A 13,889-nucleotide genomic window follows, 5' to 3' on the forward strand; every position below is an offset into this window, starting at 1 on the left:
GTCCGTTAAGAGTTTGGGTGTAATCTTCGATACCTCCCTCTCCATGGAGGCGCAGATTGCAGCTATAACAAAGGCGGCATTTTTTCATCTCCGCCAAGCTAAGCAGTTGGCTCCTTACCTCTCTCGCCCTGACCTAACCACTGTAATCCACGCGACGGTCACCTCCAGACTGGATTATTGTAACTCGCTCTACGTGGGGCTGCCCTTGAGACTGACCCAGAAACTCCAGCGGGTGCAAAATGCCGCAGCGAGACTCCTTACGGGGTCTTCGCTTAGAGATCACATTCATCCAGTGCTATACCAGCTGCACTGGCTCCCGGTGGAGTACAGCATCAGATTTAAGGTGCTGGTTTTAACCTTCAAAGCCCTACACGGCCTAGGGCCCTCGTACCTACGGGACCGCCTCTCCTGGTATGCCCCACAGAGGAACTTACGATCTTCAAATAAAAACACCTTGAAGGTCCCAAGCCACAGAGAGGTTAGGCTGGCCTCAACTAGAGCCAGGGCTTTTTCGGCTGCGGTTCCAATCTGGTGGAACACTCTGTCACAAGAGACAAGGGCCCTGCAGGACTTGACATCTTTCCGCAGGGCCTGCAAGACAGAGCTGTTCCACCTGGCCTTTGGTCAGGGCACAGCCTGACTCCCTCCTTTGGCAATCTTTACAAAACTTTAGTTTATGGTTGCCATCAATTTTGATTTTAATTCATTTTTATAATGTTTTATAATGTTGTACTGTTTTAGTGTTGTTAGCCGCCCTGAGCCCGGCTTCGGCTGGGGAGGGCGGGATATAAATAAAATTTATTATTATTTATTATTATTATTATTTGGTACACTCTTCAGGGGAAAAAACCAGTATACAATTTTTGCCAAAAAGCATTCTATCAATGGGAAGGAAATAAATTACATCTTAAAGAGGGGAAATGTTCTCAGAACAAATTGGCATGTAAAAAAACAATCATCACTGCAACATGGAGCATGAATTAATAGCAACTGACAATACAATGAAACAACACCCCCCCAAAAAAAGAATCGAAGTGCAATTAAAGCTTCTATGTTGTAGGTAATGTGCACCACACTAAAGGCTGATTAGGATGTTTATTTTCAGTACCAATTCTAAAAGATGCAAAGAAGGAAGAAAGAGAAGGAACCTGACCTATGCTTTTAGCGTCATTTGAAGGGTCACATTGATTTGAGCAAAAATATCCCACTGACCACTAGAAGATACTCAGCAGGTTACATGTGTGTCTGTGGACACTCCCCACACTTCAATTTAACTAAACTAGGAGAAATATACCCATTAAGTTACACAAATTTGTCTGTTGCAACATGATGATTTTCTTCTTTCTTAATGTAAATCATTTTAATCAATGGAAGCCTATCCTTCCATGTCTAGCATGGGTTCCGTTAGTTGACACATGTATGAACTTCAGTATTGTGCTTCACACTTGCCAAGAACATTTAGGTTCTCTGACGATCACCGTTAATGTTCTAAGTCAGTGGTGTCCAAACTTTTCAATGGGCCAGATTTGATGAAGTGAACATGTTGAGCTTTTTTTAGGATTTTACCCCAAATTTGTTGAGCTTTCTTAAGGATTGAAGTCATCGTTGACAAACTTATTCCTTTTTTGGGGGGAATGTCCCTCTGAAAGTTGTTGCTCACTGAGGGTTAAATAAGCAGGCAAGAAACCCGCAGGCAGGAGGGTGGGAGAGCGAGCCGCACGGGAGAGCGAGCTGCACACCAGGCACCCAGTGGCCATGATAGAGAGCCGCACGCAGGGCGCCTACACGAGCCAGCCAGCGGCCAGAAAATAGAACAGGGCGCATGTGCGAGCCAGCTGGTGGGAGGTTCCAAGGGTTGATGCTGGTGAGCTGCAGCTCTCCGGTGATGCATTGGCTCCTGGGCAGAACAAGCCGAGCAGCAGGCGCTCGGGGGTGGCAACAGATTCATTTCTCAGAATTGCTTGGGGGTCTGGATTAAATCAACCGGGGGCCGGATTTGGCCCCCAGGCCGGACTTTGGACATGCCTGCTCTAAATCAATACTAGTAAGAAAGCAGGCTCAGACAGAATTTGCCTACAAAACAATCACCTGTGGAACATTAATTTCCAATTTATTAAAAGGCCGTATGAGCTTCCACATATCAGACTTTAGTTATAACTTTGATGAAGGGGGATACATAAAATTAAAACAAAAGCGAGTTAAAGAATCTTCTACTAATGGCAATGTAAAGGAGAAGAGCAACTGGAAGGCCTTGGTCACGAAGAACCTTTTGGAACTTAATGCAGACTGTTACCATTAATAATCCTGGCTGGTGCAGTTTATGCCAAAGCATAACCTGTTCAGAAATATGATAGCATTATGTATTTTATCTCTAACACCATCATAAACCTCACAGTCTTGGAACTTTAGAGGACCATACACCCTTCAGAGCAGATAAGAGGATGTGGGGATCTGAAAAAGGAAGAAAGGGAAGATGGCAGTCCCATTTGTGCAAATGGACATCCACTGTGCAAGCGGAATGCCCCAACTAGATAACACCCTGTTTTATACTTTTCATAAAATTGACCTGTTTGAAATAAATCTGGGCTATAGCCATCATGCCCTGTTGAGCTTCCCATGGGCATTTTACAAAAAGAGTTTCAAGACTAGATAGGTCTTCTGTCTCATCCAGCGGAGCTCCTTTAACAATCTTATGAATTCTTAATGAACTCAGTATTTTATATATTACAATTTTTAGATTATGTAAATGGTTTTTCAATGCATATTTTATACTATGAATAACATATGTAATTTTATATTAGGTAACATGACTAGTATAACTGATATTATGGTTAATACAATTTGTATTACATATAATACATGCTATTCTTATATTTAGACTGTTGTAACATAGTTTTTGATGCACTATGGGCACAATGGTTTTATGGAAAATGCAATACAATGTATATAAACAAACCAACTATTCTACATGTGGGCCAAAATGGTGGCATTTATATAAACCTCTGCTTCTACTTAGTTTCTTACATTTATGATTAAAGGTTCTCTCTGGACTGCCTTCTATCAGTCTGTTATTTTTCAGATCAGAAATGATTTCATAATAATAGTACAAGCATACGAGCCATTTGCAGATACAGATTTAAGAAAGTTTATTTGTTCTTATTATAGAACATTTTTAATAGAAAATATTTCTATTAAAACACATCACTCTTGTTGACCCTGGAATTATATTACCATTATTGACATTAAGAGAACACAATGCCCTCCAGAACAGCAGGGATGCTAAACCATAGTGCAGAAACAATAAACAGTAGAATGGTAACATCCTGTCCTGCTATTAAAGGAAAGCATTAACAAAAATTACTGGTGCTGTAGCAGCATTCACTCCTTTAGAAGGAAAACTTAAGGAGCTAACTACATATTTCTTGGCAGTCATCCACTGTTTTCCCCATAATACCACAGTGCTCTTTGGAATGCTAATATATCTGATGAAGTAGAAAATTCTTGTATTGAAGTCCTTGCATAATAAACTAGTGAGTCTAGTCTGTGGCAAACCTTTTTTTTGTTCTTAGACAAAATTGTACATTTGTGGGGAAAAGCCTATAACTACCCCACTTTTTTAAACATGAGATCAAAATGCAGAATGCGACAGATACACAGCCCCTTTGGGAGTTGAAGAATGAGCAATTGAGGGCAGGGATCTGCATGTGAAAAATATAAAGGAGAAATGGGATTGAAAGCTGGCTCTTTAAAATCCTCTTCTCTCCTCTCCCAATCCAAAGAACAGCAGAGGGTGACTTTAGCTTGCTGAACATACTACTTAATCACCACTCTAGTAAATGGTGCCATGCTACTATTGCACTTCTATACAGAACAAAAGGAGCAAACACAAGCCTTTCATACTTTGTATGTCAATGCTTTCCCACAGCATTCATGTAATACTGTAGAAAAAGGATGAAATAATAAGCAGATATAATATAAACTACATAGGCACCAAGTGAAAACATTTCTCTTTAACCAGGCCTTTGGCTGATTATCATTCCATGTCCTTTCGAAGGGAGGTTATTGATTTGTTTTTGTTCTTACTTTTATTATGTATTTTGTGTTCTCATTTTGTATTTTGATGCTGTGAACTATCCTGTGACAATAAACAATAATAATACAAAGCACAAAGAAAAGGTATGTGTTAAGTTGCTCAACTTTGGCTTACCATTACATGCATGAACCTCAGGCTCCTATATTCCCTCCACACACACCTTCCTCTGGCACAGCTGTGTGGAGATTGAAAGCCTCGCTTCTTTCTTCAGTTCTAAACCAAAGTTTAGGGTTATACCCCAAACCTAAATTAATCTTCACTATGTTGCTGTTTGGGACGCAGGTGGCGCTGTGGGTTAAAGCCTCAGCGCCTAGGACTTGCCGATCGAAAGGTCAGCGGTTCGAATCCCTGCGGTGGGGTGCGCTCCCGCTGCTCGGTCCCAGCGCCTGCCAACCTAGCAGTTCGAAAGCACCTCCGGGTGCAAGTAGATAAATAGGGACCGCTTACCAGCGGGAAGGTAAACAGCGTTTCCGTGTGCGGCTCTGGCTCGCCAGATGCAGCTTTGTCACGCTGGCCACGTGACCCGGAAGTGTCTCCGGACAGCGCTGGCCCCTGGCCTCTTGAGTGAGATGGGCGCACAACCCCAGAGTCTGTCAAGACTGGCCCGTACGGGCAGGGGTACCTTTACCTTTACTTTATGTTGCTGTTTAGTCATTTAGTCATGTCCGACTCTTTGTGACCCCATGGACCAGAGCACGCCAGGCACTTCTGTCTTCCACTGCCTCCCGCAGTTTGGTCAAACTCATGCTGGTAGTTTCGAGAACACCATCCAACCCTCTCATCCTCTGCCGTCCCCTTCTCCTTGTGCCCTCTATCTTTCCCAACATCAGGGTCTTTTCCAGGGAGTCTTCTCTTCTCATGAGATGGCCAAAGTATTGGAGCCTCAGCTTCACGATCTGTCCTTCCAGTGAGAACTCAGGGATGATTTTCTTAAGAATGGATGCGTTTGATCTTCTTGCAGTCCATGGGACTCTCAAGAGTCTCCTCCAGCACCATAATTCAAAAGCATCAATTCTTCGGCGATCATCCTTCTTTATGGTCCAGCTTTCACTTCTATACATCACTACTGGGAAAACCATAGCTTTTACTATACGGACCTTCGTTGCAAAGGTGATGTCTCTACTTTTTAAGATGCTGTCTAGGTTTGTCATTGCTTTTCTCCCAAGAAGCAGGCGTCTTTTAATTTCATGGCTGCTGTCACCATCTGCAGTGATCATGGAGCCCAAGAAAGTAAAATCTCTCACTGCCTCCATTTCTTCCCCTTCTATTTGCCAGGAGGTGATGGGACCAGTGGCCATGATCTTCGTTTTTTTGATGTTGAGCTTCAGACCATATTTTGCGCTCTCCTCTTTCACCCTCAATAACAGGTTCTTGAATTCCTCCTCACTTTCTGCCATCAAGGTTGTGTCATCTGCATATCTGAGGTTGTTGATATTTCTTCCGGCAATCTTAATTCCAGCTTCGGATTCATCCAGCCCAGCCTTTCGCATGATGAATTCTGCATATAAATTAAATAAGCAGGGAGACAATATACAGCCTTGTCGTACTCCTTTCCCAATTTTGAACCAATCAGTTGTTCCATATCCAGTTCTAACTGTAGCTTCTTGTCCCACATAGAGATTTCTCAGGAGACAGATGAGGTGATCAGGCACTCCCATTTCTTTAAGAACTTGCCATAGTTTGCTGTGGTCGACACAGTCAAAGGCTTTTGCATAGTCAATGAAGCAGAAGTAGATGTCTTTCTGGAACTCTCTAGCTTTCTCCATAATCCAGCGCATGTTTGCAATTTGGTCTCTGGTTCCTCTGCCTCTTCTAAATCCAGCTTAAACTTCTGGGAGTTCTCGATCCACATACTGCTTGAGCCTTCCTTGTAGAATTTTAAGCATAACCTTGCTAGCGTGTGAAATGAGTGCAATTGTGCGGTAGTTGGAGCATTCTTTGGCACTGCCTTTCTTTGGGATTGGGGTGTAGATTGATCTTCTCCAATCTTCTGACCACTGCTGAGTTTTCCAAACTTGCTGGCATATTGAGTGTAGCATCTTAACAGCATCGTCTTTTAAAATTTTAAATAGTTCAGCTGCAATACTATCACTTCCACTGGCCTTGTTATTTGCAGTGCTTTCTAAGGCCCATTTGACTTCACTCTCTAGGATGTCTGGCTCAAGGTCAGCAACCACACTACCTGGGGTATACGAGCCATCCATATCCTTCTGGTATAATTCCTCTATGTATTCTTGCCACCTCTTCTTGATGTCTTCTGCTTCTGTTAGGTCCTTACCACTTTTATCCTTTATTATGCTAATCTTTGTACGAAATGTTCCTTTCATATCTCCAATTTTCTTGAACAGATCTCTGGTTCGTCCCATTCTGATGTTTTCCTCTATTTCTTTCAATTGCTCGTTTAAGAAGGCCTTCTTGTCTCTCCTTGCTACTTTTTGGAAATCTGCATTCAATTTCCTGTATCTTTCACTATCTCCCTCGCATTTTGCTTGCCTTCTCTCTCCCGCTATTTGTAAGGCCTCGTTACATAGCTACTTTGCTTTCTTGCATTTCCTTTTCATTGGGATGGTTTTAGTTGCTGCCTCCTGTATAATGTTGCAAGCCTCCATCCATAGTTCTTCAGGCACTCTGTCCAGCAAATCTAAATCCTTAAACCTGTTCCTCACTTCCACCGTGTATTCATAAGGGATTTGATTTAGATTGTATCTTACCGGCCCAGTGGTTTTTCCTACTTTCTTCAGTTTAAGCTTGAATTTTGCTATAAGAAGCTGATGATCTGAGCCACAGTCGGCTCCAGGTCTTGTTTTTGCTGACTGTATAGAGCTTCTCCATCTTTGGCTGCAGAGAATATAATCAATCTGATTTCGATGCTGCCCATCTGGTGATGTCCATGTGTAGAGTCGTCTCTTCTGTTGTTGGAAAAGCGTGTTTGTGATGACCAGCTTGTTCTCTTGACAGAACTCTATTAGCCTTTGCTCTTGCCAGTTGTTCCTTTTATCTCTTGATTCCCTACTTTAGCATTCCAATCCCCTAAAATGAGACCTTCTTTGGTGTCACTTCTATAAGGTGTTGTAAGTCTTCATAGAATTGGTCAATTTCAGTTTCTTCAGCACCAGTAGTTGGTGCATAAACTTGGATTACTGTGATGTTAAAAGGTCTGCCTTGGATTCGTGTCGAGATAATTCTATCATTTTTGAGATTGTATCCCCGTACAGCTTTCGCCACTCTTTTGTTGACTATGAGGGCCACTCCATTTCTTTTGTGGGTTTCTTGTCCACAGTAGTAGATATGATGGTCATCCAAATTGAATTCGCCCATTCCCGTCCATTTTAGTTCACTGATGCCCAGGGTGTCAATATTTATTCTTGCCATCTCATTTTTGACCACATCCAACTTACCCAGGTTCATGGTTCTTACATTCCAGGTTCCTATGCAATATTTTTCTTTACAGCATTGGACTTTCCTTTCGCTTCCAGGCATATCCGCAACTGAGCGTCCTTTCGGCTTTGGCCCAGCCGCTTCACCAGCTCTGGATCTACTTGTGAAGATTCTTCTCCCCTTCATGGATCACTGCCTTGCCGTGGCGAAGGGGCTTGAATAACTCAGAGAAGCTATGAACTATGCCAAGCAGGGCACCCAAAATGAACAGGTCATAGTGGAGAGTTTTAACCAAACGTGATCCACCTGGAGGAGGAACCGGCAAGCCACTCCAGTATCCCTGCCAAGAAAACTCCATGGACAAAGACAACAGGTATATAAAAGTTATGACGCTGGAAGATGAGCCCCTCAGGTCAGAAGGCATCCAACATGCTACTGAGGAAGAGCGGAGGACAAGTACAAGAATCTTCACTATAGAGAGAAGAGAGTCAGTGTGGTGTAGTGGTTAAGAGCGGTAGTCTTGTAATCTGGGGAACCGGGTTCGAGTCTCTGCTCCTCCACATGCAGCTGCTGGGTGACCTTGGGCTAGTCACACTTCTTTGAAGTCTCTCAGCCCCACTTACCTCACAGAGTGTTTGTTGTGGGGGAGGAAGGGAAAGGAGAATGTTAGCCGCTTTGAGACTCCTGAAGGGGAGTGAAAGGCGAGATATCAAATCCAAACTCTTCTCTTCTTCTTCTATAGTTTACTGAAATAAACCATGACTTGGAGACAGTTTGTTCCAGTAAACTACAGTTAAGAATAAACAGTTATATGTGATGCAATATTTGTTAAGAAGCTACATTATACTAACTCAGACCATTGGTCCATCTAGCTCAGTATTGACAAAACTGACCAGCAGTGGCTCTCCAGGATTTCAGGTTGAAACCTCTCTGAGTCCTACCTGTAGGTGACGGATATTGAACCCGGGAGCTTCTACGTGCAAAGCAGGTACTCCACCAGCTATGGCCCTTCCTTAGTACGTATGTGCTTATAAATTTGTGGAATAACAATATTGGAAGCAATGAAATTAACCGTCTCCCATGATGCATTTTGTTTTGGTTGTGCTTTTATATTAATCTATTTTATTTTCTTCTTAAAACAAAAGCAAAAGGAAACAACTGAACTACAGCAAGCATTCCAAAAGTAAAAACAAAAAACACCACGCATGGCAAAGTGTATCATGCACATATCAGGTAGTCTGCCGTGTGTTCTAATAAAACTGTTTAACTGAAAGGAATATCACTAAAATTTTACCTGTGAAGCAGTCAGAATGAATGGACTGCTGCACCCTGTGGCAGATGCAACAAACATGCATCAAGTTTCCACTAATAAATCCTGCTTGATTAAACCTTTGTATAGCATGTTTTGATTTGTGATTTTCTGCCAGGGCTATATTCCATATTCTATTAAGCCCAGTTGATATGAAAACATCTGAAGCTCACTTCCAGTTTTTAGCATGTTCCTGTTCTGCAAGTGCTAATTAAAACACAATTAGTTGTGTTTTTTTTTTATTCTCTGTGTTTTATAAAACAGTTAAGGTCAGGCAAGGCTATACAACTTTTTTTTGGCAATGTTAGATAATATAATAACTAAAGGCAGCTAATAAGGGACAATGCCACCACATGTGGAAAAAGTGTGCCTCTCATTGCACCTCCTCCATCATAGGGACTTCATAATACTATTTATATAATGTATCCTAACTGGCATCATATGTAATCAATATATTACACACTGTGCCCCAAGATACCATTAACAATAGCATAATTTTTAGCTATGATTATAGCCACATATCTAGCTTTGAAAGAGCCCACCACCAGTATTTGAGTTCCAAAACAAAAATGGTTAAGGACTTTAGTGATGGAATTAGTAGTATTATCATTATTTTATACCACCCTTCATCTGAAGATCCCAGGGTAGTTCACAACTGAAAAATGCAAAATGAGAAAACAAAACACACAATGAAGCAGAAACAAACCAATAACCCCTACATACACATACTGTACACACACACACACACACACACAAGCCATAGAATGTTTATCGGCCAAACGCCTGGTTGAAGAAAAAACATTTTCACGTGGTTTCTAAAGAAATGTAATGAAGGACCCCGGCAAGCCTCCCTTGGGAGAGAGTTCCACAAACAGCAGAAACACTTGTTCTTGTGTTGCCACCCTCCAGACCGCTCATGGAAGAGGCACATGAAGAAGGGCCTCAGATGATAATTGCTGGATCTGAGTCAATTCATATGGAAGACTTGTGGTGATTTTCTTGCAGTAGTATACCAACGGGGATTTCCTGCTTTATTAGCCTCCACCCTTGCATGTTTCATAATACTGAGGAACCCTTTCCTGCATTTATAAGGCAGCCATAAGTATATTCCCCAGGAATAGATGTTCTCAAAGCTTCACATTTTTATTGTGACTTAATTGCCTTCAATAAGTAAATGTTTTATTTTCCTTCTTAGCTGTGAAAATAAATATGAAAATGTATTCACAGCTATGAAAATATATAAATAGTCTCATTCACACAGTTTATGTGGAAAATTTGCTCTTATACACTGACATTTATGGTGTTATCAAATACCTACTGCAGTCTTTAATCAAATATACTGCTATGAAAAATGACACAAAGTTCTCCCCACTCTTACTAGATAGACAGACATTTTCTGTGCAAATGAGCAAGACTTAAAAAAAATCATTTATGAAATGTTTGTTTCAGATGCAAGTCATAGGAAAAATGTGTTTTACAGTTTTGTTTTTGTTTTCTTTGCTCTCAAACTTTAAATAGCTAGGTTCTGATAAAATGTCTTATGGAAATTTAATTTTTTGTATTGGCTGGATAGAAAATACAATTTCAGAGACAGCTTCTTACATATGATATTGAACTGACATGCAAGAAATCCCATTAGGTTTATTTAATATAAAATTTTATAGACCTGCCTCAAATGACAACTAAATTAAACATAGTTTTTTGCTGTTCTTCTTGCATGCAAGAAAGCTGGATGGCCTTCAACTAAATACACAGAAAGGTCTTTTAAATATAGAGCTTAACACAGCATACACACATCCCAGAAAACTCCAAGACACAAAAACAAGGCTTATATGCCATGTGCAACTTGATTTCTACAAAGATATAAGTTTGTCAGGTAGCTCTGCAGAGTTTTGACAAACGTAGAAGCTGTGGTGGGATCTTCCTTACTCAACTCGATAAGAGTGAACTTGTGTAAGGTACAAGTCAGGCACGTGACCAAGCATACCAGAATACAGACCAAGAAAGAAGGGGCTCTTCTCTAGCTTAGGACTCCTAACTTTAATGGTTGAAGCTGAAAATTGGGTTGGTAAAGGAAGCAAAAGGTACCTTGTGAACCACGTAGGATAGGTCCAATGGCATCTAGGCCATATGACATTATTCATGTTACAAGCAGATGCCTCTGTATTTCCATTTACGTCAAGCAAAACCAACCCACTTCTCCCACTCAGAAACTAGATGTATCATTAGTTAAGGGTTGGCCAGGCAAGGACAAAACTCCAGTTTCTTTGTAATTATATTAAGCCTATCCAATCTATGAACTCTGTACAGTCTGCCCATTGCCAAAGGCCAATGTGTTGCAGCTCTGTTTCCTTCCTCAGCTGATGTGAGGCATGACGCCTGAACACTTATACAGTCCACAGTAGCTCCCTAGCTTATACCATAGCTTATACCGTAGTCTCAGAACACAGTTCAGGCCACAGAATCGCCAACACATTTACTGAAGAATGTCAGATTCACGTGATTGGCCCCAGGAGTGGTCTAACTTTGCTTGGCTACAAAAGCTATCCCTGATTTACAGGTAGTTGGGATGGAGAAAAAAGAAGGACAAGATTACTGGAGCATAGAAAGAGTACAACTATGCATTTGCTTTACTAGAACACTAAAAATGATTGATGAAACATTCCAGAGTGGCTAGTGGTTAGAAAATAAAGTTCCTATTGACCATTGGTCTGCCTAGACCAGACTTTCTCAACCTTAGGTCCTCCGATGTTCTTGAACAACAGCTCCCATAATCCCTGACAATTGGCCATGCTGGCTAGGAATGATGGGAGTTGTAGTCCAACAACATCTAGGGACCCAAGGTTGAGAAAGGTTGACCTAGACAGTATCGCCATCCTGACTGCTAGTGGTTCCCCAAGATCTCAAGCAGAGGTCATTCTACGCCTGTTACCCTACTAAACAGAAATGTGGGAAATGAATTTTGGAGCTCCCACATACAAACTTATGAGTTTTCACCTAGGAGTATGGCTAAAAGAATGATCAGTTCAAATTTCAGCATAGTTACAGACTCAGAGCCGGTGTGGTGTAGTGGTTAAGAGCGGTGGACTCGTAATCTGGTGAACCGTGTTTGATTCCCTGCTCCTCCACATGCAGCTGCTGGGTGACCTTGGGCCAGTCACACTTCTCTGAAGTCTCTCAGCCCCACTCACCTCACAGAGTGTTTGTTGTGGGGGAGGAAGGGAAAGGAGAATGTTAGCCGCTTTGAGACTCCTTCGGGTAATGATAAAGCGGGATATCAGATCCAAACTCTTCTTCTCAGTAAGTAGCCAAAGGAAACTACAAACTCCATTGTTTTATGGGCAAAAGGGCATCACCCACAAACAAGAGGGAGGTATCAGCAGACATGGAAGAATTCCAAAGTTTGCAACTTTAGAGTGCGCACACAGTCCCATGCGGATTGAACATGCTTAGTTGGAACCGAATGCTTGCTAACCTGGGGGCAGGGGGGCAGGGGGGCGGGGCGCAACATGAACATTGGTAAAGAGAATGAAAAGACTTAGCTAGAACCTGGAACAGGAGCAATCCACAATGTAACGTTTTCTAGCAGGTCCCGCTTGTTATATAAGTTTTGTACTTCAACTCATTACCATAATTAGCAATCTTCATTTCACAAAAATACTTACGAGAACAGGTGGTAGTCTGCCACTCTAGACACTGCCCATATGGAAAGGAGATTATGTAGGCATTTGAATCAACACATCGCTTTGTGCTGCTACACCACATGCACTCCATGCCACTGCTTGTGCAGTTTGAACATGTCGTCCTTAAGGAACACGGCTTTTTGCAGGGCCTTGCATTTTGATTTGGACTAACTGAAGGAGAAAGAAAGTGAAAGTAGAATTTCAGTATTTTTCCCAAACTCATGTTATATGAGTATATATGATACTACACAAATATTTTTCCTTTGCTTTATTCAGGAATGCTTTCACTTTGCTACATGTAGGGTCTTCTCTTTGTGTTTTGTTTAGGGTTTTTTGGCTGCATTTATAATAATTCACACCATTCCTTCTACAATCTGGGCTGCATATTTTTCCAAGGAAAAATATAATATACAAGCCATTATCCTTTTCTTCAGTTATTAGTATATGTGACATAGTAAGCCATACACATATTGTAAACCTTGACTGTGTATACTTGAATAGGTACAGTGAGGCATGACCTTTTGGTTCTACTGTATTTGTTAAATAGTGCATAAGCAATAGCTATTTACTTCACTGGTGATACATTCTCCCTTAAACAGTGTGCATTTTGTCTAAAAGTATGATTTGTCAAGTGAACATCTGCCCCCGCTGTATATATTTGCAGTCGCTAAAAATTCAAAAACAAGAGAAACATTTTTTTAAACATAAAAGAGAATATTTTTCAGCACAGGATGCATTTTGTCTCGCTTGGAATCATGCATTGCTCAGGAAACTGAATCAACTAGTTATATAAAACAGAGAGGTAGAAATGTACTATATATATATATGTTTTGCTGTCAAACAACTGAAGTATGAGAACAGAGTAATTCCCAATTACATACTGCCCACAGAAGCATGCCTTTTATTATTAATGCACAGCAGTCTATATCCTTAACCACCTGATGAATTACCTAATGTTTTATACATGACAAACATTATTCCAGTTTTCTGGAAGGCAACATTCCAAAATAAAAAGAGAAAGGATCTTGCAAATTGTTCCACTGTTTTGAAATTTGAGTTTATTAGCAATTGCTTTATAATAAAACTAAGAAAGGCAGCAAAGATTATCAAAAGAGCATAAAATTTGCAACAGAAGAAAAATTGGCAACTGCAAAGAGTTCTATGCTTCAAAAAGCATCTAACATCCACACTTAAATTGTAGTTCCTGTCTTTTTATAGGAAAAAAACCAAGATCACAGCATCTATGCATCTATTGTTCCAAAATGCAGACAGTTATATCCAGAGAATCAATATCATGATACAAAAAATGCAGTAACTTTGATAGCTTCATCATTTTCGGTAGTACAAATGTGTGCATAAGTAAGCAAACAATTTGTAGAATTCATGTTTTATTTATGATATTTAGTAGTTTCCATGACAAGCTCCT

The 13,889-nt window shown here is 40.9% G+C and overlaps 1 protein-coding gene across 3 annotated transcripts in view; it reads right to left on the bottom strand.

Moving 5' to 3' along the window:
* ATRNL1 (attractin like 1) overlaps positions 1-13,889 on the bottom strand; it is a 502,266-nt gene that overhangs the window by 371,303 nt on the left and 117,074 nt on the right. For all 3 annotated transcript variants that reach the window (XM_083741181.1, XM_083741182.1, XM_083741183.1), the window contains exon 17: positions 12,446-12,634. In XM_083741181.1, coding sequence (XP_083597307.1) covers positions 12,446-12,634 — 189 coding nt within the window. The remainder of the gene's footprint in view (positions 1-12,445; positions 12,635-13,889) is intronic.

This window comes from Podarcis gaigeae (genome assembly GCF_964106915.1).
Source record: "Podarcis gaigeae genome assembly, chromosome: 5".
Taxonomy (NCBI): domain Eukaryota; kingdom Metazoa; phylum Chordata; class Lepidosauria; order Squamata; family Lacertidae; genus Podarcis; species Podarcis gaigeae.